The sequence below is a fragment of the Varanus komodoensis genome, unplaced genomic scaffold (assembly GCF_004798865.1).
Source record: "Varanus komodoensis strain SLA01 unplaced genomic scaffold, ASM479886v1 scaffold29_1, whole genome shotgun sequence".
NCBI lineage: Eukaryota > Metazoa > Chordata > Lepidosauria > Squamata > Varanidae > Varanus > Varanus komodoensis.
The window spans coordinates 7,438,858-7,460,654 of NW_025335759.1; the positions used below are offsets into that span (position 1 = coordinate 7,438,858).

A 21,797-nucleotide genomic window follows, 5' to 3' on the forward strand; every position below is an offset into this window, starting at 1 on the left:
GCAGTTGTGGGTCACTTTGGCCTGTCCACATGCCACACTGTTGACCAAATGGTCCATGTCCTGGTGTGCATATGCCCAAAATACACAACAGGGGAAGGGCTTTTTTGGAAAGATTTATTCTTGAGAACAACCAGCTGCCAACGAATTGTTCCAGATGGTGCACCTGAGCAGTCCTCAGTTGGCACATTTATACATTGATCATCAAAGGGTTACATATAACACAGTTAGCACTTTCCAGTAAGTTACAAAAGAAAAATGTTACAATGGCCTGATCTCTCTCATTTTCATACCAAAGAAGATGCTCTGAAGAAGGGGGAGAGGGGTGCTATTACATAGAGGAGAAAGAGGAGGAGGAGGAGGAGGAAGGCTGGTGTGAATTGCCATTTCTTTGAGCTGCTGTTATTTGTCAAGTACCAAGGAGCTTTCTCTGGTGGGTGCCAGCTACATTTGAAGTGTGCACACTTGCTGATTTCTAGATTTCTCTGGCCTAGCTGTGTGTCTATGAAAGTTATGCCTATTGATTTGTGCATCAACACTTATCTGAACGGTGGCCAGTTAAGCAGAAGTTGGGTGCCAGCAATTGTCTTCTCACCATTATCACAACTAAGGATGCTGTTTCAGCCGAACAGTTTGGGTTACATCAGTGGCACATCCCTACCCACAAAATGTTGAATTTCCGCGCGACTTGTGAGGGGGGCGCTTTTCGGGTCGGCGCCTCAGCAGCGTTCCAAAGAGTCAGACATTTCATCGGATAGAACGCTGTGTACCTCTCACCCCACCAAGCTGAATGCTGGGAATTGTAGTCCCTGGAGAGTCTCCGGAAGCGTCTCCTAGGCGCTGGCCCGGGAGTGGTAACCGTGGCAACCGCCTGTAAACAAGATGGCAGCGCCTCCTTCCGGGCTCCAGATGGGTGGATGGGTCTCGGGATAAGCCGGGAGAGCGGGTCCCTCTTAGAGGGGGCGGCAGGGGCCTTTGCCACCCCCACGGCCGCTGCTTCCACCCCTCCGTCTCGCTCACGAGTCCGCGCTGCCCCCGATCTGCCTTGCGGCAGAAGCAAGAAAAGCGCCTTCCTGGCACCTTAAAAGAGCCTGGGCGCGATCCTGTGCGTGTCTGGCTGCGGGGGGAATGTCCTACGAACGTTCCCCAGCGAGCGCAGAAGAAAGGCCCTACAGCTCCTGACGGGAGTAAGGAGATAATTAGGATAGCGCCCCAAAAGTCGCGTCCAGGATCCGCCTTGCAGAAGTCTCACTCGTGAGTTCACTGCTGTGAGTAGACCAACATGGGACGCAACCTTAATTGTGTGCGTGCTGACACAAAAGTAGCTTCGGCTGTCTTCCTGGGTGGGTGTGCATAGAATAGTTGAATATAGCTGCTTCCCTGGTAAATATGCGTAGGGTCGCTTCCATGAGGTGCTCTTTTAAGTGTGTGTACTCAGATACGTGTGCCACTAAGTTCCTTACAGCTTATTCCCTGGCAGGTGAGCAGCCCTTCCAATTGCACTCCAAAGTGAGTGAGGCTCATACCACTGAGGTTAGTGGTGTTTTCTCCTTTTGGCATAGCATTGTTGTTTTGCTGGGATGCAGTGCTCTGCTTGCATAGGAAGACATAAATGCCACTGCAATCCCTGAAATGTGTTTCCATGCATAGGATGGAATTGTAACATGTGTGCATCAGGTGCTAGAGCTCCTCCTGGTCATTGATTTTATCTTGGATACTTTTGGGCAATGCAGACATACAATTTCTGGTTTACTTTTCATGGTTGTCTGGCTCTTGCTCACAATGGGTTGGCGCTAGGATCATTCCCACTCATGGATCTCCCCCAGTGGTGACTGGCCCCATCTGCTTCTTTGCTAACTGGAAGGCAGTCTTGCACTTTGGACGATATCCCAGTTTGGCACTATATCTCACAATCAGAAGTGCAAGAAATATAAATGGAGTTGCAGTCTAGGCAACCTGGAGGCTTTTCTAAGTTTTATGTTCAACCATGAGGTTGGGCAAAGGAGCAGCCTCAATTAACTCCTTGATGCATCCAAAAGTTTAGATTACGAGGGTCAGATGTGCTGTAGAAATGCATCACATCTCCAAAAATTAATCATGTACAAGATGTACCCCTCATGTAGAGGAGTGCCAGCAACAATTCAGCGTTTCAAAAATTCTAATGTATGTTTCTGCCTTTTTTTTCCCCTTAGGATTTAAAACTGTGTTCAAGATAAACCATGACATCACCTCTCTCCTCTCTGGGAAAGATTCGCAAAATGCCACTTCAGCTGGAGTCAGAAGGGTGAGTGAGGCCTTACCTTCACAGCTACATGGACTTGTGGTAGCTGCAGATGTCTGCACATGTGTTGTAGTCAACTTCATTTCTTCATGGGTGTTTTCCTTTTATGTGTACATATCAGGAAACTAAGAGGTTTGATTAATGCATGTCTCTGGTGTGGATTCCAAAAAAAGAAATAAACAATGGCTGTTGTGTAGTTGCGTACCAACATAATGGGCAAGGTCAGTGATGGTCTGCTGCAGTAGATGTTTGATTTTAAAAATGCTGTTTTGCTGTGCTATATGGCCCCACACATGGGGCAGCGTGAAAAAGTGTGGTCCTTGGTCCCTTCTGAACCAAAGTAAAGACTCTGTTCCTCAGTTTCGTTGATTTTTCTGCATTGCTTAAGTGTATCTAGAGACCTTGCAAAAGAGGAAGACAGAACAATTAGGCCTAGTTGTCTGCACCTGTGGTAACTCGTTGATGCCACTCTGATTGACCTCACTCTGCTCCACCAGCCTCCGTGAGCACTTGGCTATTGTTATTGCACTTCAACAATGATTTAGATTGCAACATTAGAGGCAAGTTCCTTGCCACTTGTACTGAAACTATACATTTATATAAATAACCACTCATTTCCTGTTTGCTTTATGTGTTACCTTCTTTTTTGGATTTCAGAAAAAGGGCAGTGCCATTCAAAGAGAATTTCCAGACGGGTAAGTGATGAACGTGCTGTCATTTCTTTGTATATCTTATCCTAGATAATTGTTTATAGATCAATATGATGTCCTCTTAATCCCTTTTCATTGCTTTCCAAAATTAGCTGTGAGTCACTTGTTCCCTTTTACAGACAGAGGGTGAGGCTGAGAGAGTGTGACTTAACCAAGGCCGCTTAAGAGTCCATGGAAGAGCAGGGAGTTCAACTTTGCTTCAGTCCATTGACTGTGAGATGAGAAAATTCTGTGTGTATCTTGTCTTTCAAATTTGCATCTCCTTCAGCTTTGATAATACAGTTTATGGCCCCCAAAACATTTTCCCATTTCCTTTACACATCCATACAAATCACCTTTGTTTTAAGTACCCTATCACTGGTGAAGTCTGAGCAAGAGGAAATCATTGTTTTGCTTTCGCTAATGCCTTTATCACTTTGGTTCACAGAAGATGAAAACGCTATGATAGATGAAATCCTGGGGCCAGGAGCTCAAATTCCAGTACAAGTCAATGTGCCTTCCTGCTCAGATGGAGTGACAGCAAATCCAGCTGCACTTGGTATAACTGAAAGAGTTGGTGATAAGTTGGGCTAAGTTACACTATAATGCCAGCTCAGCTCAGAGGTTGCATGCTCTGTATAATGAAGAGTGTTTTGCCTTTTGTGGTTCCTCATATGCAGGAGGAACTGGGTATTTCATAGATTTGGGTTCCCTGCATCCTCAGTTTTGAGTATTAAAAAGAAGGAAGCATGCATTTCTAGGCTCCATGGTATATCTCAGCATTATGTAGTAGTGACCAGAATCCAAAGAAATGCAACAGGGCTTTAGATCAGTTTTTCTCAGGTAGTAACCCACCCATGCCAGCTAACAAATTGGGTTTGAACCTGGAATGAGTGATAGTTCAGATGTTCATAGAAACAAAATCAACAGTTCCACTGGGCAGGCACAAGCCTTTGAGAAAGCCTGAAGTAGATCTTTGGATTCCAGCTGTTTCCTGTTTGTTTAGGGAACTCAGTTTGTAAGCCCTTCTTGTTCCTCTATTGTATAATAAATGAACTCCAGACCAAACTGGAGAGACTGTGGGCCTATTTCACTGTAATGGAGGTTGTGTATATTCCCTTCCAGCTTCCTCTTCTGGCTTATCTGTGCATCTACTGGTTTTTAGATAGCCATGCTGGCTGGGAATGATCAGAGTTGTAAGTTTAGCTGATCCAGAGAGTGCCAGATTGGAGAGGCGTGGTTTAAACCTTGTTAGTGAACAACCCAAGATAATAAACTCAATGGGTAGGATGCCAACAGCAATTCCTCAAAATTCCAAATGTCTCCAAAATCCAAAAAGGTTGGGGATTTCTACTGCATTAGTTTAATATATCCAAAACCTCACTTCCCCCCTGCAAATAAGCTGATGCCAGATTCAGAGAGTGTTGCACAAAATCTGCACAAATTGTGCAGAGGGTTATCTCATATCAGAAAGCCTCCAACACCCTCACAAACCCTGCTTGACCAAAAGCATCAGTGAGGTCAAAGAAATGTGCACGATTAACATCACAGGAAGTGAAACCTCCCTGAAACACAGTTCTTTTACAACATAATGTTTATTTGCCAGCTAGGGATAAAAGGTCATGCAGATTGGAGAAGTATATGCAAAATTAAGTATCTTGATATAAATGGCACCCATCTCAAAATCCTAACCACGCCTTTTTATTTTTTCACCATGGTTTGTGTTTTGCATTTTACACGTAGCAAAGGGGTTTCCTTTGCATCAAATGTGGAACTAATTAGCACAGAGTATGAACAGTGTTGCTTATCACACTGGTTGAACCAGTGAATGAATAATGGTGGCTTTGATACCTCTAATTAAAAGATGCAGGTGCTCATTCTGGGGACTTACACAAAGCTGACCCATAAACCACACTTCCTCCTTTCTTGCAGAAATTTACCTAACCAGATGGAAATGAAGACTCACCCATTCTCTTTCTTCTTTTAGTTCAACTTGTTATTTTTTCTACTTTTCTTACCTCCTGCAAGAGGAAGAGAATGGAGCTATGGTTCCCTGGCTGTCTCTGTGGCCTGGTTAAGCTGCTGGTTCTTTCTTTCTGCCTCTACATGTGTGCACAACCTGGACACAGAACGTAAAATAGGCAATCACAAAAAAAATTCATCTGCATGTGTGGCGTAGGTAGAAATGTTACACTTGTTTACTGCCCAGAGAGCTTTGGCTGTTGAGCAATATAGATGAGAAGAGAGTAAAATAAAAGGCACTGGAACACTCCCACTGGAACACACCCCTCCCCCCACACCCAGGAATTTGGTAGCCCTTAAAGCAGTTTTCCCCCTGTTTCGCCCAAGGACCTGGTCAGAGCACAGGCCACATGCCCACCATTCTGGCCCCTGCCTCCTTTGCAAGGAGCACAATGAGCCACTGTGTGTCCAGCAGCAACATGCTAGACCCTGAATTGTTCTCCTGATGTCTTGCTGTTGTGCCTTAGGACCTGCTCCCACAGACATGGAGCTGATGGCCTCCATGATGCAGAAGATTGCTTCTTTGGAGCACATGGTCAAAACTCAAGCACAAGCGATCCACCAGAAGGTGACGATGCTCTCTTTGGGGAGAATGAGGGGACGGTTGGCTTGCTTGTAAAACTGAAATCAAATCCCAGTAAAGATTTCGGAAAGAAAGAAGAAAGCAGAGGAATAAAAGTTCACAGAGTGGAAACCATATTAAGAACCACAAGATCATTTAAAAGGGCTGAGAAAATAAAGGGGTCTTTGGCATGCAAAAGTGATTAGGACCTCATCAGGGAGGATGTTCCACAGTTTGGATGCCTCTAGTCAGAAGACTCTTTTGCTTGTAGAAACCCACATGCCTCAACTTGTTGGGGCACTCAAAAAAGGACCTCATAGGATGATCTCAAGGTCCAAGTAGATCCATGTGAGGAGAGGTGGTCTTTCAGACCCAACTTCTGAAACCTTGGAGGGTTTTCAAAAGGTTAAAACAAGCAATTAAGCCCAGAAATGGACTGAGAGTCAGTCCATTGGGATAGCATGTTCACAACAAGTTTCAGTTAACAGTCCTTCGGCCATATTCTAGGGCAGGGGTCTCAAACTCAACTTACTTGGGGGCGGTCTGGGTGAGGCTGGGCTGCATCAAGTATTCCACCACCGCGGTGGTGGTGGGCCGCTCACCCCACGTCCGGCCCGGGCGCCGCCGGCGCTTTGAAGGCCGCAGGGCCCCTCCCCCGTGCCCCGCCTGTCCCGGCAACTGGCCCGCGAGTTTGAGACCCCTGTTCTAGGCAAACTGAAGTTTCTGGATTGTTTTCCAAGGTATTGACATGTAGTATAACAGATGGCAACCATTTAAACAGGAGGTTGCGAAAGCATGCATCATGGAAGCCAGTACCCTTCCTAGGGAGAGCTGCAAACTAGAGTTTAAGCTGTTAGAAGAAGAGTGATTGCAGGAGGAATTTGAGTGGTTATGCAAGAGGGTTTCCTTTTTGGTTTGGCTTGGTTTCATTTAGTTTTAAAGAGCCAAGGGTTCTATAATTGTGTATGAGTTTTGAGGCACATTGTTCAGGCCGCCTTGCCTCCCACTGAAATTCTAAGCAACTGACTTGCCATGTAAAAAAGGCATAAGATGGTCCTGCTTTCAAGTCAAGCTGTTTTCGCAGCTGAGAAAGCCAACCTCCCATTCCAAGGTGGCAGGTTAGACATAGAATTAGAGAGACAGAGTGGTAAGTCAGAGCTACTGGGGAATTGGCACAGCCCTCCTGTTCAGACGGGGGTTCTAAGAAAGTCCTGCCTTCCCAAAAGTTCTGTTCCTTGGGAATCCTCTGGGCAGTGAATTGCTTTGACTGCCATGCTATTCTGTGCTGCTCCTCCCTCGTCTTTTACCATCTACCTTCCCTAATCGCTAGTCCTTCTTCCTTCCCTCCCATTCACAAAATCCAAGTTCTGTAGTGGCGATAAATTTGGACTGCATGTTTGGCATTCAGTATATGTAGAAAACAAGCATTGAGACAGGTATGTAGCATAGCATGTGGATGGCCCCTGGAAGCAGAAAGAAATGGATCAGAATTTTCAATGGCCTCTCACATGAAGGGATGAAAGGTGATCCTGTGTTTCCCCCACTGAGACATCGATGCCATTCCTAGATTATTGGGGGGGGGGGGGTGTAATTGATGCACGAAGCACCCCGAGATGAATATATACTTGTGTTCACACAACAAACAGATAATTCAGCCACTGTGGATTGTGCTGAATCCCTAAAGATGACAATGTTGTCTTTTGCTTTGCAGAATAGGAAAATCAAAGAGTTTGAGAAGCAGATAAAAATCCTTCAGAAAGCAAAAGGTAATATAGGACCATACTTCCCTTTGCCTTTTCTTTCTTCCTCCAGCAAAAGACAGGGGCCATGTCTTGCTAGAGATGGAAGAAGTGTGATTCAAGACCATTTTCCAGGCCAAAGCATTGCGCTCATGAGCATATGAGATGAACATCTTTCTGAACCTCACCACAGGTGAAGGGATGAAGTTCTTGGGCCCCGGTGTTCATAGCTGGCCAGGCTCATGTGTGAAGTTGCCCATTTGGAAGATTCATATCCGGGGTGAACCCCAACCTCCTTCTTTCCTGTTCCAAGTCAAATAGCTTGTCATTGATAACAGATTCCCGGACTATCTATGCTTTTTGTGCAAACAAAATACTAAGCAAAATAAGGAGGCCTAAATCTCTTGTAATCTCTCTCTCCCGCCACCCTGTTATCAGAAACTTCAGGACTGAGCAGAGCTAAGGAGCTGGAAGTGATATGCCTTCAGCTGCAACATCAGATTTGGGAAATGGAGGTAAGAGTAAAGGAGGGTAGTAGAGGTTATTTATTTCTCTAGAGCTATTGCTCTAGAGTTTTTTTTAGCTTCGGGTGACCGTGGAAGGGAGATGGCAGAGAAAGGTGGCCGAGTCCCTTACTATTGCCCATGTTGCTGCTCCAACTGAAAGGAGAAAGAACAGGGAAGAAAGAGGGTTGTTTGGACATGGTGGGCAAAGAGGACTTCTCCTCCCACAGATTGGAATGCTGAAGTTCAGGGATCAGAAGACTCGCGTTTCATCTGGACTTGGGTTTGTCACCCCCTTGGGATCAAAGCCAAATCAGGCTTAGGTGACTTCTTGCGCCATCCCTGTTTAAAAACCTACTGATTTGTTAGGATAGGAGCCCTGAAACAAAATCTCCTTTTGGGAGAATTGCTTTCCTATTTTGTATCAGAATGCTAAGTATATCATGAGTTGGTTGTTCACCATGTTCCCTTTCCTATCACCTTCTAAGTTATTCTCATTCTACCCCCATCCCTGCAGGAATTTCTGAATGACTATGGATTGATCTGGGTTGGAAAAGGGACATATTCCCTAGAAGAGGTGGAAGCACCAAAGCAAGAGGAGAATGCTCCATCACAGACTCTCTGGAAGCCGGGTTGGTTAGGACAAACAAATGTCCATTTTCAATATATTAAGAGCACGCAGTATATTTTACTTTGTTCTCTCCCTCCTCTCCCCCTCTTGGTTTGATGACTATTGATATTTACACTGTAAGCTCCTTGGGACAAAGGCTTGTTTTTTGTTTGTACAACACCATACAATATAATGTACACTGATGGCATTGTATTGTATACACAACAAATCCTACCCCTTGGTATTCCTTAAATAACCATGCAAAGAATTGTAGAAAAGGATCTTGTAGCATATAATACAAATATTCAGGCTCTGAAGTGGTTTCAGAAAAACAGTTTATAATTGACTGCTGCTATCAAACTGACTTTTTCTTCAGGCTTTTAAAGACAAGGCATGATCAGTGGTGGACCCGTGACTGTGGATTTTTTCCCAGCAAGAGTCTTCAAACCATCTCTTTTCTTGCTTTCAAGCACCCTCTGCAAACCTTCATATTTTGGAAGGGCTTTTTGAATTTATTGATATGCTTGTCTTGGTCTCCTGAATATTAACTACTGTACTCTTTCAGTTATGATCCATTGAACATTGTAATTGGCTTTAATAAAGCTGCTTCAGTTGTATTGGAAGCTACTTGGTACGAATGGAAGGAAGCCCAGTTCAGCGGAGGATGCTGGAGATCCCACCCCTTCCTGGTGCTTGGCCAGGGCCTCATCTGGGCAGGTGCTTGCATAAGCACTCCTCCCAAGCAGACTGCTGTGTAGTTAGCTGGATGCAAACAGTGGCCCTAAAGCTGTGCTTGGCAGGTGGTCTCCTCTGTTCTTGGAGTCTTGTTTGTAACGGGGACAGGGGAGTCCAAGAGCTCAGACAATTGACTGGGGAAACTTCTTGTCTTGGCTGTCATTTGGTGTGGTGTAGTGGTTAAGAGCATGGGACTGGGACTCAGACAATCCGGGTTCGAGTCCCCGCTCGGCCATGGAGCCAACTGGGTGACTTTGGGCCAGTCACAGACTCTCAGCCCAACCTACCTCACAGGGTTGTTGTTGTGGGGATAAGATGGAGGAGGAGAATGATGTAAGCTGCCTTGAGCCCTTTGTAGGAAAAAGGCAGGTTATAAATCGGGAAAAAAAAATCTGGGCCTGAAGTTTCTTCAGAATTGTTGGGGATGCGGGAGCTTGCTGGGAATTCCTGATCATCCTCCAAAGATACTCTAGGATCGAGGTCTGGGCAGGGCAGAGTCCTGACAATGGTGGGACTGCTCTTCCAGCACTCTTTTGATACTGGAGAAGAGTTAGGAATAAAAATTACAGGAGTTAAGAGTTGCCTGGCATTGTCTTGCCCTTAGTAATGTTTCCTTTCTCTGTTGTAGGTGATGCCATCATTTCAGAACCTTCAATCAATTTTGATCTAATTTTCGAAAATCTGAAAGATCTAAATGCACTGGCTGGGGAGGGCATGTCCAAAATCGAACACACCTCAGGGGGTGCTCGTCTGAGGCAAATGGACTCAGTCCCCCTCACTTTCTATCGGAATGGAATTGTCATGTTCAACGGACCCTTCCGGTCCTATGAAGAACCTTCCACACAGGTATGCATCAGTTTCCGGCTGGCTGGGGTCTCACAGTAACTGCTAAGGGGTATGAGGGAGGCCTTTCGTGGAGATGGTGGCAACCTCAAAACAACCCATTCTGCCCAGAAGGAGATGGATGCCATTTGCATCTCTAAAGGAAATCTTGGTGTATTGTAAGAAACCTGCTAAGAGGGTGAGGCTGAGACCAGACGGCTCCCTGGGCAGCAGTCCAGGGAGCTGCATTCGACCTCTTTGGTCAGAGCCAAAACTGAAAACTGAGCTCGGGGCCAAATAGAGGAACCAGTCGGGAAGAGCTGCATGCAAGTGTTTGCCAGTAAGTGAAAGAGGCAAGGAATCAGTCCTGAGCAGAGAGTGCAGCTAGGCTATGGCAGGGTTTGCATGTCACAAGCCAACAAGTGGCTCTCTTGTTGTGGGGCCGGGGTTCCACAACAATGGGTTCTGTCATTCAGGTTCGGATGACATGCTGATCTGCTGTGAATCAAGCAAACCTGCAACAAACCATTGGTTCTTTCCATGGTTGCCAGCTGCAACTGGGTTGCTAAACGCTATTGAGTCCAAGCAAATGGCAAACAACCAGCAACTGGCAAACAACCAGCATGGCTGCTTGTCATGTTGTGTGAAGCCAGTCAGAGGCTCTTAGTTGTGGGTACTGTTAAACGCTTGGAAGCCACACACTTTTGCCCATCTGTTGAGAGATGTGTCAGTAGGACCTGACCTTCCTATTGTCTAGCCCTGCATGGCATGAGTGGAGCCAGGGGTCAGACTAGATGGCCTGGGAGGCCCCTTCTGACTCACTCTGTTTCTATGTTGCTCAGCATCCACTTGTCTGCCTTCTGCTCTTGCTACCTGCTCTTTTAAGTGCCCAAATTTCTTGCTCTAGACCCCACTGTAATCTGATCTTTGCCAGAACTGGACCTGCAGGATTGCTATCCAAAATTGTGGCCCCTTCTGTCTTAGAAAATAACACTGTCCCTCAAACCATTTGAACTACACATTCACCTTAGAATCTTGGTCTTAACATTTGCATGTGGTTTCAAAGTGGTGAAACTGGATGTGTTGCTTGTTAAAGTATGTTTTTACTGATTTTAAAGTTATAAAAACATACAAGCAGTAACATATCCCAGATAATCCAACATCTGATCAGACTGATTACAAGTAGCAAATGTTAATTTTTTAAGTAGATTGTTAAAAAAATTCAATTTGAGCTCTGAGCCTTGGTAAGAGAATACGTTTAAATAAATAAAAAGAACCCATCAGAAAGGCCTGGGTTTGAATGAAGATGCATTAAGGGTGTTCAGTTATTGCAGAAGAAAATCTGAGATCCAGGTCCTGCTTCTGGTTTCAGCAATGCCTGCGTGACCTCATGGATGGCTATTTTCCTTCTGAGCTACAGAGATACTTCCCTGATGGGGTCCCATTTCAGGTCAGTTTCCTGAGTGTTAATTGAGTACTTGATTTGCAGAAGTTCTATCTATTTATCACAGAAATGTGGTCAGAGGGTGGGACAACTTTCTGTTTAAGTCACTGTGTTGGTGTTCAACCCAAGCATGTGAACTTGTTTTAAAGAACTGAGAGAAGCTTTCTGCTTAAGCAGTTATGACTGATTTCTGCTTTTGAAAACCAATTGCTTAAGAGACTAGAAAATTTTCTTTCTCGAAGAACTGAGACTATTCTCCTGCTTCCGCTTTAAGTGAATCTATTTGATTACTCTTAACAATGACAGGCAGAAATATTTTTATGCAATGAATCGCTGTGGCTGCATGGATAAGCTTTGTGATTGCATTGTTGTTATGTGCTGTCAAATTGTCTCAAAGTTTGGATAACCCTCCAGAATGTCCTGCCTACCATCACCTTGCTCAGCTTTGTAAATGCAAGGTAGTGCTGTCCTTTATGGAGTCAATCCATCTTGTATTTGGTCTTCCTTTCCTTCTCCAGCCTTTGACTTTCTCTAGCATGATTGTCTTCTCCAGCGAGTCTCACCTTCTCATGATGTGTCCAAAGTATGACAGCTTCAGTTTTGTCATTTTTGCATCTAGGGAAAGTTCTGGCTTGAGTTAATCTAGGACTTTTTTGTCTTTCTGACAGTACAAAGTAATCACAAAGCTCACCTCCAGCACCATCTTTTGAAAATATCTGCTTTCTTCGCTGTCCACCTTTCATGCCCATACATTGTGATTGGGGTTACAATAATATTTTGGCCTTGAAAATTACTTCATATTTCACTGTGAAGCCCAAGAAAGGAAAAACATACACACCGGAAAAATGCAGATATTGCAGATTTACTTAATATAAATTTTACTTATTTGGAATATGTTGGAATAGTATCATTAAGTAAAAGGAAAATAAAAACATCCAGAAATAAAAAGACGAAAGATACGAGAATACTCTGTAAAAAGGTAAAAGCAAGACATAAAAGCAAGAAGTATAATTTCCCTAAATAAAAGCAAGAAGTATAATTTTCAATGAAATTTTTCAATGAAATGCATAATGCATAAAAGGCATCATCTGAGAAGAAGCATTCCTTCTGCAAGGGGGAGAAAAGAAAATACCTCTTTTTGGAAGAAGACATGATGTAAAGTAATTATTTTCTAAAAAGACAATCTGCTACATTTCATGCACAACATGGTCCAACATAAACACAGAAAGAGATGGGCAATTTGACACCTTTCAACAATCCAGAAAGATGAATATTAAGGTGAGAACTGGGAATATTTCCAATATATTCCTAGCAGAGAGAACCGTCAGGCAGGAACTCTAGCCTGTGTGCATGGAGGATACTTGAAAGGAGATGTGCAGGTTGTTTCTGTGATGGGAAATACAGGCCACTGTGACTCTTCATGCTCAGGTCTGTCTTCATAAGCCTGCCTTTATTACAGACAGCCTGGCAGAATGCAGGCTGAAGCCGTTACTTCTCGGCAACAATGGGCCATGTATTGGAGATGCAAATTGAGGATATTGCTACAGGGAGCAAGAAGCAATGGGTTGGATTGTTGCTGTTACGTGCCATGACGTTGTGTCTGACATACAGTGAACCTGTCACAATATTCTGGCCTTGACAGCCTTGCTCAGCTCTTGTAAACTCAAGGCTGTGGCTTATTTCATGGAATCGATCCTTCTCATATTTGCTTTAATAAAATATCCTGTTGGGAGACTCTGAAACTTTAGTTGAAAATCAAACCAGAGAAAAAATTTGAATAATAGTTGCATCATTGATATGTGGGAAGGTCTAGTTTTTCAAAATTTGGAACAAAATATTCAACAGCAGTATTTAAGAGAAAACCCTCTAAAAAGGTCACTAAATGAAAATCCTATACAGAGTGACGTGTGTTGGAGATGTGGACAACCTTGGGGTATGCCTAGAACTCCCTTCGTCCCTGTAAACATGGAACTGGACACGGGTGCACACACGTACAGTGTACTTGCCTTTGGAAAGATTAAAGTGATGATAAAACCCAATCATTTAATATGATTTTGAGAAAAGAAAAACATTTAGAAGCCTTTTACTAGTAAGTGGAGCTGAATTTTAACTTTCTTGAAGAGATTATTCAGATAGGGCATAAATGCTGATCCATTTTGATATCACACACATCATCCTTCTTGGGTGACATCATATAAAGATAGTGCAATTGCTTTTTAAGGCCTGGTGGGGAATTCTTTTTCTTTATCATCATTATTCACCGTTGTATGGAAAATGTTCTAAATGCAATGTAATGAGAAATGAGCAACGAATAAGTATCTGGAATTTCTAAAACCAGCCTTTGAAGAAGCAAGGCTGTGAGGCAGCTGCGGGGAGGCACCTGCTCCCTTAGCTGAGGTTGCGTGGGCACCACAACCTTGGCGGCCTCGCAGAAGAAGGCGCAAACGGAGCACGTGTGTGGCAGGGCTTAGACACAGGAAGGAAGGTTATGTCTTCAGGGGCGTATGAGTTTCGAGATTCTGATCTCGCTATCCTGAGGTCTCAGTGGATTCCAAGAGCTTTCTGGCAGTCTAAATTGCTCTCCCCTTCTGTGATCTGAGAGCCAGTTTACACAGCCATCCTAAAGGGACACTCCAAACGGTACGGTGGGACAGGGAGGCGGTTTGTGTGCTACGGAATAACTCTTCTTGCTCTGGAGAAAAGACTGTGCCAAGTGGAAAGGTTAAACAGAAACATTTCCCCAGCATGCTTGCTTTTCCTACGCACGCCAGGCACATCGCTCCCTCCACCACCCTGCCCTGTCCAGTGGGCAAGGATCGTTTCAAGCGAAGTGGGGCAGCCTGGAAATGTGCTGCCATTGCATCTGCGGAGAGCATATGCAGGCCCTGGCAGGTGGTGGGTCCCCAGGCAGATGCGCATGGGTCTTCCAAGTGGCCGCCTCTGTGCACGCATGCACCTTGTGGCAGCTTCTGCAACAAGCGTGAAACAGCAAGGTCAGTCACACAGCAGCGTGTGGTGCTGTAGGAAAGCTCAAGCTTGCTCGCTTACCTACCTTCAATTATTTTCAGAGATTCACCAGTTTGGCTAGTCGCATTTCATTCTCGGCCATGGAAACAAGAGAGTCCTGTGGCACCGCAAAGATCAATGGGCTTATCGTGATGGCAGCTTTTGTGGGCCAGATCCTACTTTATCGGCATCATGTCTTTGTTGCCCACTGATTTTAAGTCCAGGCTTTTATTGATCAGCACACCAACGAGCAGGAGCTCAACCACCCTAAAAGTGGCTCAAACCCTTTAGGAGCCAGTGGTTGATCACTCTGTGGACACAGGCTCTCGACATTTATAATGCTATTTATAACAGCTATTTGGGTTAGCATCTACGTCTAGGCTGAAATATCCGAACAGGCCCAGAGACTGCTTCTGTGAAACACCTTCTCATACAGACACCTGGCAGGCTAAAACTGTATGAATCTTCCCTAGACAAAAGCAAGCTTCACTTACAGATGTGGAAAGGGCAACGGTGCTCTTTTCAGTGGCAAATCATTCCCCAGCTCTGTGGGAGAGGGAATGAAGCCGCTGCTGATGAGAAAGTTGCTGCTGCTAGGAACATACCCTTGTAGTTCCAACCTTCTGGGGCACAAGGGTCCATCTGCCATTGTATCCCCCCCCAAAAAAAAAAGATTCCCCATACGACGGAGGCATTATAAACTTGCATGCCCTACCCAGCCATCTCTGAGAGTAATGTGCTCTGAGGCTTCCACAGAAAGAAGCGAGGACTTGTTTTTCATGCTCCACGTACTGCTTTTGCGAACTCACATACTGTAACCGTTGTCTAGCGTAATACTGACCTCTGGAGTCCAGGATCAGGCAGGGCACTGACTAGCGACGTGGATTTGTTCAACAGGTCACTGACAAGAGAGACGTCCTCTTCCAAGAAAGGCAACTGCCAGCAGTTTTTTCCGGCAAGGGGCATATCATTGGCCATTCCGAGCCAAGCGGAGGCAAGGAGACAAATGTGATCCCAGGTGAGATGGTGGATGATTTTTTGGAGCTGTTCCTTGCACTTCCTCACCTCTGCCTTCTGCAACTGGCGCCCTCTGGTTGTGATGGACCACAGTGCCAGTATAAGGTGGTGCAGTGGTTAAGAGCGCAGGACTGGGACTCAGGAGATCTGAGTTCTAGTCCCCGTTCAGCCATGGAGCTCAATGGGTGATTTTGAGCTAGTCACAGGCGCTTAGCCCAACCTACCTCACAGGGTTGTTGTGGGGATAAGAGTGAGAGGAGGAGGAAGAGAATTAAGTTGCCTTGATTTCTTTGAAAGGAAAAAACGGGCAGGGTATGAGTATAATAAATAAACGCCATCACCCCCAGCCAGCCTAGACCATGCTGCATGGATAGAATTGTTCAAGAGTAATAACGTGTGGCCGGCAGGCAAGGAAGGCAGACAGGATGCGGCAAGGCAGGGCAGGACAAGGAATCAGGTAACGTTTCCGCAAGAAAAGCACAGAAACAGGCTGCACCGCTCAGGAGCCCTGTGTTGCTGAGGCAGCTCCTGCTCTTCTGTAGCTCCTCCCCAGGGCTCTCCGTTGGTGCTCATCAAGGCCCTGATGGGAAGGGAGAAAGGCGGATATAAATAGAATAAATAAATAAGAATCCAGCAACTAGCAGGGCAGCTGTTCTGGTGCTTGACCAGCAGATGGAGCCCTGGAGCTGCCCAGATCCTGACGTGTGTTGGGGTTGCTCATTGTGTGTACACAATTTTACTATACGGGATTTCTGTGAAAATGTAACACTTTTCTGCAGAGAGCTATCAAAGGTAAACCTAAGCATGTGTGATCAATAGTAGATTTCAAACAGAAAAGGTGTTACGTTCCTCGGAGCTTGGCGATTAGGCCACAGATGGGCAACTCAGGAGCTGCATGTCCCCACAGATGGCCAAGACCCCACCCTGCAGAAGTGCAAGTTCTCTTTCCCATCGCAGCCTGTGGGCCTGTGCGGGAGGCGGGGAGTCTGTGGGCCTCTGGCCAGTGGTGGAGGCCAGGGAGGTCTTGCTGTCCCGATGGCAGTCACAGGTCAGCAAGATACTGGTGCAAAAGCCCCAACAGCCAATGGCACTTCTTCCTCCATGGGCTCTGCAAAGCATCGGCTCCAGAAATCTTCCCTCCCTCACCACAGGTCCCAAGCTCACCGCAGAGCAGTTTCTGAGCAAGCTTCCACCGTCACTGATCCGAGATGGGCACGTGATTGACGTCCGGGAAGAAGTCAAACAAACCCTGCAGGTAGTTCAGAATCCCCTCCTTAATCCTGGATGAATGGGGCTTGATCCTATGTTACTTCAGCAGCCCTGCTAATAAGCAGTTCTTTACAGTAGCGGTATCTAGTCCATGCACTAGAACCTTTCTCTACCAGCTTGTGCCAAAAAATTCAAAAACAAAAACCAAACCCACCAAGGCAGAATATGCAGAATTCCTGTCCTGGTGGGATGTGTCTGTCTGTCTGCTTTCCTGCTTTCCAAACCTGGCTTAAAGCCCTACAGTAGTCCAAAGAGTAATGTGCAAATCTTTAACCACCGCAGACCTTCATTTTGGGAATCACTGTTGACATGGTAACCAAAGGCTGGAAAGCCCACCACTGTCCTTGAGTAGCAGCGACCTAGGAGGACCACCCACCCACTCTCCCCACTGGGCGTATGATTAGTGTTAGCAGTAATATTGTGCTATCAACATGCACAGCACTTTGAAAATAAGGTGGGAGGGACACAGACAGGTCTCGTAAGGGCTTGCCATTTTAATTGTGGCAGGAGAGGTTGCAACAGAGGAAGACGAGGGGTGGCGTCAAGGATTAGTGGCAGAGCCCCTGCTTAGCGAGTTGGGAATCCTTGGCATTTCCAGAGAAGAGAGGAAGACCTTGGGGTTCACTGCCTGCCCCATGACACAGTGCTGGGCTGGGGTGAGCCACAGACTGGCTCACAAGAAGCCGGCTTTAGGCATTTGCCGATGTGAGAGGCACAGATATGGATGGTGTTGGAGGATGAATATGTGCAAAGCAGTTGCAAGCACTTTGGTTTTAGACTAAAGGTTTAGAGGCCACGTTCGCTTTGTGTGCTGTGGAGGCTGCAGCAGGTGAGACTTCCTTTCAGAGCTTCACAAGTAGCAGAGAATTCAGGCAGGGGAGCAGAATAAACCAGGCCCTGCCTTTGTGTGGCTTATAGTGCTTCATGGCCGAGGTGGGGACAAAGACCCTGCCCCCGAGTCACCTCTTGGTGACAGCTGATGCACCACAGTCCAGGCATCTGTGGTTTAACATAAATCGATGGGATGGCAGGGCACCGAATGTCCACCGAAAGGAGCCCAATTTCTTCAAAAATCCCTGTTAAGTTTTGACGCTCTAAGTCACAGCTGGGGAGGCTGCAGCCCTCCAGATGTTCAGCTCTTATGTTCCTGGCAGCATGGCCAGCGGTCAAGAATGAGGAAGTTGTGGTCCAGCAACATCTGGCAAGCTGCAGGTTCCTCACCCTGGCCTAGGGGCTGAGTCTGGGAATTGTAAGTAATACTAAAGAACCTGCTCTAAATGAGACTTGTAAATAGTTTTGCTTCTTCACTACACTGGGGGCTGTGACAGGAGGAACAAAATGGCCCAGTGCCCACAGCTGCTTCTCGGGACAGTCAGAGGTTGGACAGAGTGCTTCCTCTTTGATTTCAGGGCTCCAGTGGAGCACCAAGCCATGAAGTGGTCCTGGTGGAGACGCCCAGCCTTGTGGCGATGAGAAACAGGTACAGCACAGCCGCCGTTCCCCGCCGCCCCGCATCTTCGCATCGAAGAGGCCTCGGCAAGCGGGCCTGCACGCGCTGTGGCGACCCGCTTGGCGCTCCTCTGAAATCGCTGGGCGCCCTCCCTGCAAGAGCTGCCCAGAGACGTTTGGGCTTTGGGTCTCTCGTTCACCTGTGGAGATGCCCCGATGGGAAGTAGAACAGACTCGGCAGCACCTTTCAGCCCGAGCCTCCAGCTGCAGTGGCGCAGCTCCTACTTTGCATGCAAGAAGCCCCCAGGTTCAGTCCCCCACCCCTCCGATTAAAGACAACTGTGAAGGAAGTGGGGAAGAAGGGCCTTCTGCGTGAAAACTACGAGAGCTGCTGCCAGCCAGAGTAGGCACTTGCAGGCAGTCCTGTGAAAATCTCTCACCCCTGCTCCCCTTCCCCAAACTTACAGTGCCTCCTGTCTGCAGCCAGGAAATGCCTGAGAGATTTCCCTCTCCGGATGGGTGGGGCAAGAAGGCCTCCCTCTCCCCCCCCCCCGCTTCCTCCCTCTCTATGGTGAGCCTTTGGAGGCCTTCCTCTCTGCATGGCCAGGGAACTTTCTTCACATTGATTTGACTGCCAGGAGCCACGTGTTTCTGCCATGGAACCACTGTGCCCTTGCCAACGTTTCTGGGGAGCGTTCTAGCAGGGAACACATGCCATTGCTGGCTAAGCTTCATGCTTGCCTTGAGTGAACAGCATGTGACCCAGAACATACCCAGCGTGTTGCCAGTGAAGACCAAGGGGAAGAACGAAGGGTGTCATCAGTTATCAGAAAGGCCCGTCTCAGTTGTGCCAGCTAGAAGATTGCAAGGAAGCGGATTTTAGCTTTAGGGAATGGCAAGAGCTGTCCACAAGTAGAATAGATTGCTTTAAGGGGCAGGCTCTCCTTCACTGGAGTTCTTTAAGCAGACCACGCAGTGATGCTTTACATTCCAGCCTTAGGCAGGGGCCAGGAAACTGCCAAAGGGATGGGGAAAGCGCTTGGGCCCGGAGCACCGAGCCTGGAGCCGCTCATAGGCTGGATCTGGCTCCCAAGCCTGTAGTTCTGCCCTGGTCTTGTAAGACCCACCTCTGGATTTTCCTTTGTATGAAAAAGATGCATACAGTGAGGGGCCCGTCCAGCACCCAACCAAACCTGTTTTCAGACGGGCTCATCAGACTTGCCGGTTTGGTCACTGACTCTGCTCATCACTTTCTCTTGACTGTCAGGTTGGGGCAGGAGAAGAAAAAGGACCCTTCTGAGCCCAGTGTTGCGACTCTGCGGATAAAGTCAGAGAACGGGGAGAAGACATACATCATCAAAATGCTGTTTTCAGAAACTGTTGGAGACCTGCGTCAGCACCTTGCTCAGAGCAGGTAAGAGCCATCGTTCTAGCAGTTTTGGAGGAACAAGTGGCCCTGGCATATCCTTGGGCACAGGGGGTGTCCACTCAAAATTTGCAACTCAAATGACTTGCTCTGAAACCCATTGATAAGGAAATGAATGGATTTGCAAAGTTCCCCTCTGTATTCAAACTGTACCATGGGCGGGGCGGGGGGGGGGTGCTGTGCGAAGCAATGTGGTCTGTGAACCAGGGTCCTTTGGCCTACCAGGTGGGCCAGGTAGTGCTTAATAGCCCGAGGTCGGAGGGAGTGACTCCATCGCACACCAGGATCCTGGCTCCTCTTCAGGAGCTCTCTCCACAGTGGTTCTTCCTGCCCCACATCTGCCATCCCCTCGGGTCCAACTTCCTTCATGGTCTCCACAGCCAATTAGTTGAATTTGGTGCAGAGAATGGGCCAGGCTGCACGGTCACAGAGGGGAAACAAGCCGTGATGGCGCACTCCCTCGCATTCGGCACCGGCTAGGGCACATCACGCTCCTCGGCTGCACGGGATTCTGTGCACCCAACCAGAGCGGCTTCTCGCACAAGGCAGCAAGCTGCCCAGAACCCTCAATCAGACCATGGCTGTCTCTGGCAAGGAGACCCCGGCCACTGAAGAGGATTATGCCTCCTTCACACTGGTCCCATTCCTTTCAATGGGCCTGCTCCACACAGGACAACCATCAGGTTGATAAAGCAGGGGCGGGGCGAGCCATAGGCTCACCAGCGTCCTCATGCCCCCATCCCTGGCTTTGCCTCCTTGCCCCCAGTCATGAGGTTTCCCAGCTTTAATGCAGCTTTGTCCCCATTTTAAAGTCGGGAATGTCTCTCCTGAGGTTGCTACTGGCAGTAAAGGCTTTAATCTAGAATATGCAGGTATTCTGGCCTTACCCCCTTCTGCCTTTGGCTCTGCCCACCAAGAGTGCAGACACCAAGAGATTATTTAAAATTGAATTCAGCCCTCAGACTGACACTTCCTGTTTGCAACAGAGTTGGGTTTTTTCTGTAATGCACTCTTATGGCTTACAATAATGTTGAAATGGATTTGCTTACTAAAACCTTCTGCAAATGTTGATCTTAAATCGCCTTTGAAGCTGAAGTATTTGACACCTACTCACCAAATATTTGATAGGTAATGATACTGTATTTTATTGTTTGATATTTTTCCTGGAATGTGTGTGTGGGGGGATAGCATCTGACAGCTTCACATCATTTTGTACTTGATGCAATGAAGAGCTGTCAGTACGTCTAAAGCACTTGGATTTCCAAGTCAAATATACGCAGAAAGCATAAATTCAGCTTTAACCAAATTACTTCCTACATTTCAGATATCAGTGAATGTTCCTGCCAGCTCACTTGCAAGCACTTTTCTGCTCTTTTCCAGGGGAAGAGAGGTGGAACCGTATGAGATCCTCAGCACTTTCCCCATCCGGGTGTATAATGATGACTCTATGACCCTGGAGGAATGTGGGCTGGTCCCCAATGCCTCCCTTCTGCTGCGGAAAAAGGGCCCTTTGGCAAAATCACAGGGCACCGACTGTATTGGCTCACAGTGAATGTTTCATCAGGCTCGGCTGCCACACAGATGGGAGCAGTGTGCTGTCTTCTTCCGCAGAACAGTCTCTGCTGCCAGTAAGAGAAAGGGCGCACTCCGTGGTCTGATAGAACGAGATCAGGGCCAACACAAGTCGGTTAAAACATGCCCTCGTGCCCGCAGGGGCTGCAGCCTGCCTTCATGGCTCTTTTCACCTCCACAGGTAAACAAGGCAGAGGAAATTACGTGCATGCATCCAAGAGCCTGAGCACAGATTTCCCCCAACCCTCGCTTGCAAGCTAACCCGAGGAGGGGACAGTTTAGCCTGGGGTGTGGCTGGCCACAGCCAGCGAATTTCCATGGAGCCGAAGGAGATGCTGGCCCTCACAGACTCTTCCCAGGAGCAGTAGCGCATTGCTGCAAGGAAGGTGCCCCCGCGCGACCGCTGCGGTTCTGCCATGATTGAGCTTACGCGAAGTGCAGCACCAACCTGGAACTGGTTCGATGCACAGCTGCCAGGCTGTGCGTTGGTACATGATCTTCGCCCGTTTTGGTAGCTTGCAAGGGTGAGCTGTACCAAGTAGCCGCTGTCATCATGATACAGGCCCATTAATCCACGCGAAAGCTAACTGAAAATGGTTGCCTTTCCCCAAGGAGAGGACTTGAGCACCCAGCCATCCAGCTGCTCTGACTGGG

At 47.1% G+C, this 21,797-nt stretch overlaps 1 protein-coding gene across 1 annotated transcript; it reads left to right on the top strand.

Annotated features, from left to right (window-relative positions):
- The first annotated feature begins 2,216 nt into the window (after positions 1-2,216).
- On the top strand, positions 2,217-21,151 carry UBXN11 (UBX domain protein 11). The gene is made up of 14 exons (XM_044435055.1): positions 2,217-2,281; positions 2,936-2,973; positions 3,416-3,526; positions 5,457-5,557; positions 7,263-7,317; positions 7,729-7,805; positions 8,311-8,425; positions 9,767-9,984; positions 11,333-11,410; positions 15,308-15,428; positions 16,579-16,682; positions 18,106-18,176; positions 19,413-19,559; positions 20,952-21,151. Exons 1-14 carry the CDS (start codon positions 2,217-2,219, stop codon positions 21,121-21,123), a joined length of 1,473 nt encoding a protein of 490 aa, XP_044290990.1. The 3' UTR covers positions 21,124-21,151.
- The last annotated feature ends 646 nt before the right edge of the window (positions 21,152-21,797 follow it).

Coding starts and splice junctions, on each gene's coding strand:
- UBXN11 (XM_044435055.1), top strand. CDS start 2,217: ATGACATCACCTCTCTCCTCTCTGGGAAAGATTCGCAAAATGCCACTT. Junction 11,411..15,307: donor CTGATGGGGTCCCATTTCAG/GTCAGTTTCCTG, acceptor TTTGTTCAACAG/GTCACTGACAAGAGAGACGT. Junction 19,560..20,951: donor CAGCACCTTGCTCAGAGCAG/GTAAGAGCCATC, acceptor GCTCTTTTCCAG/GGGAAGAGAGGTGGAACCGT.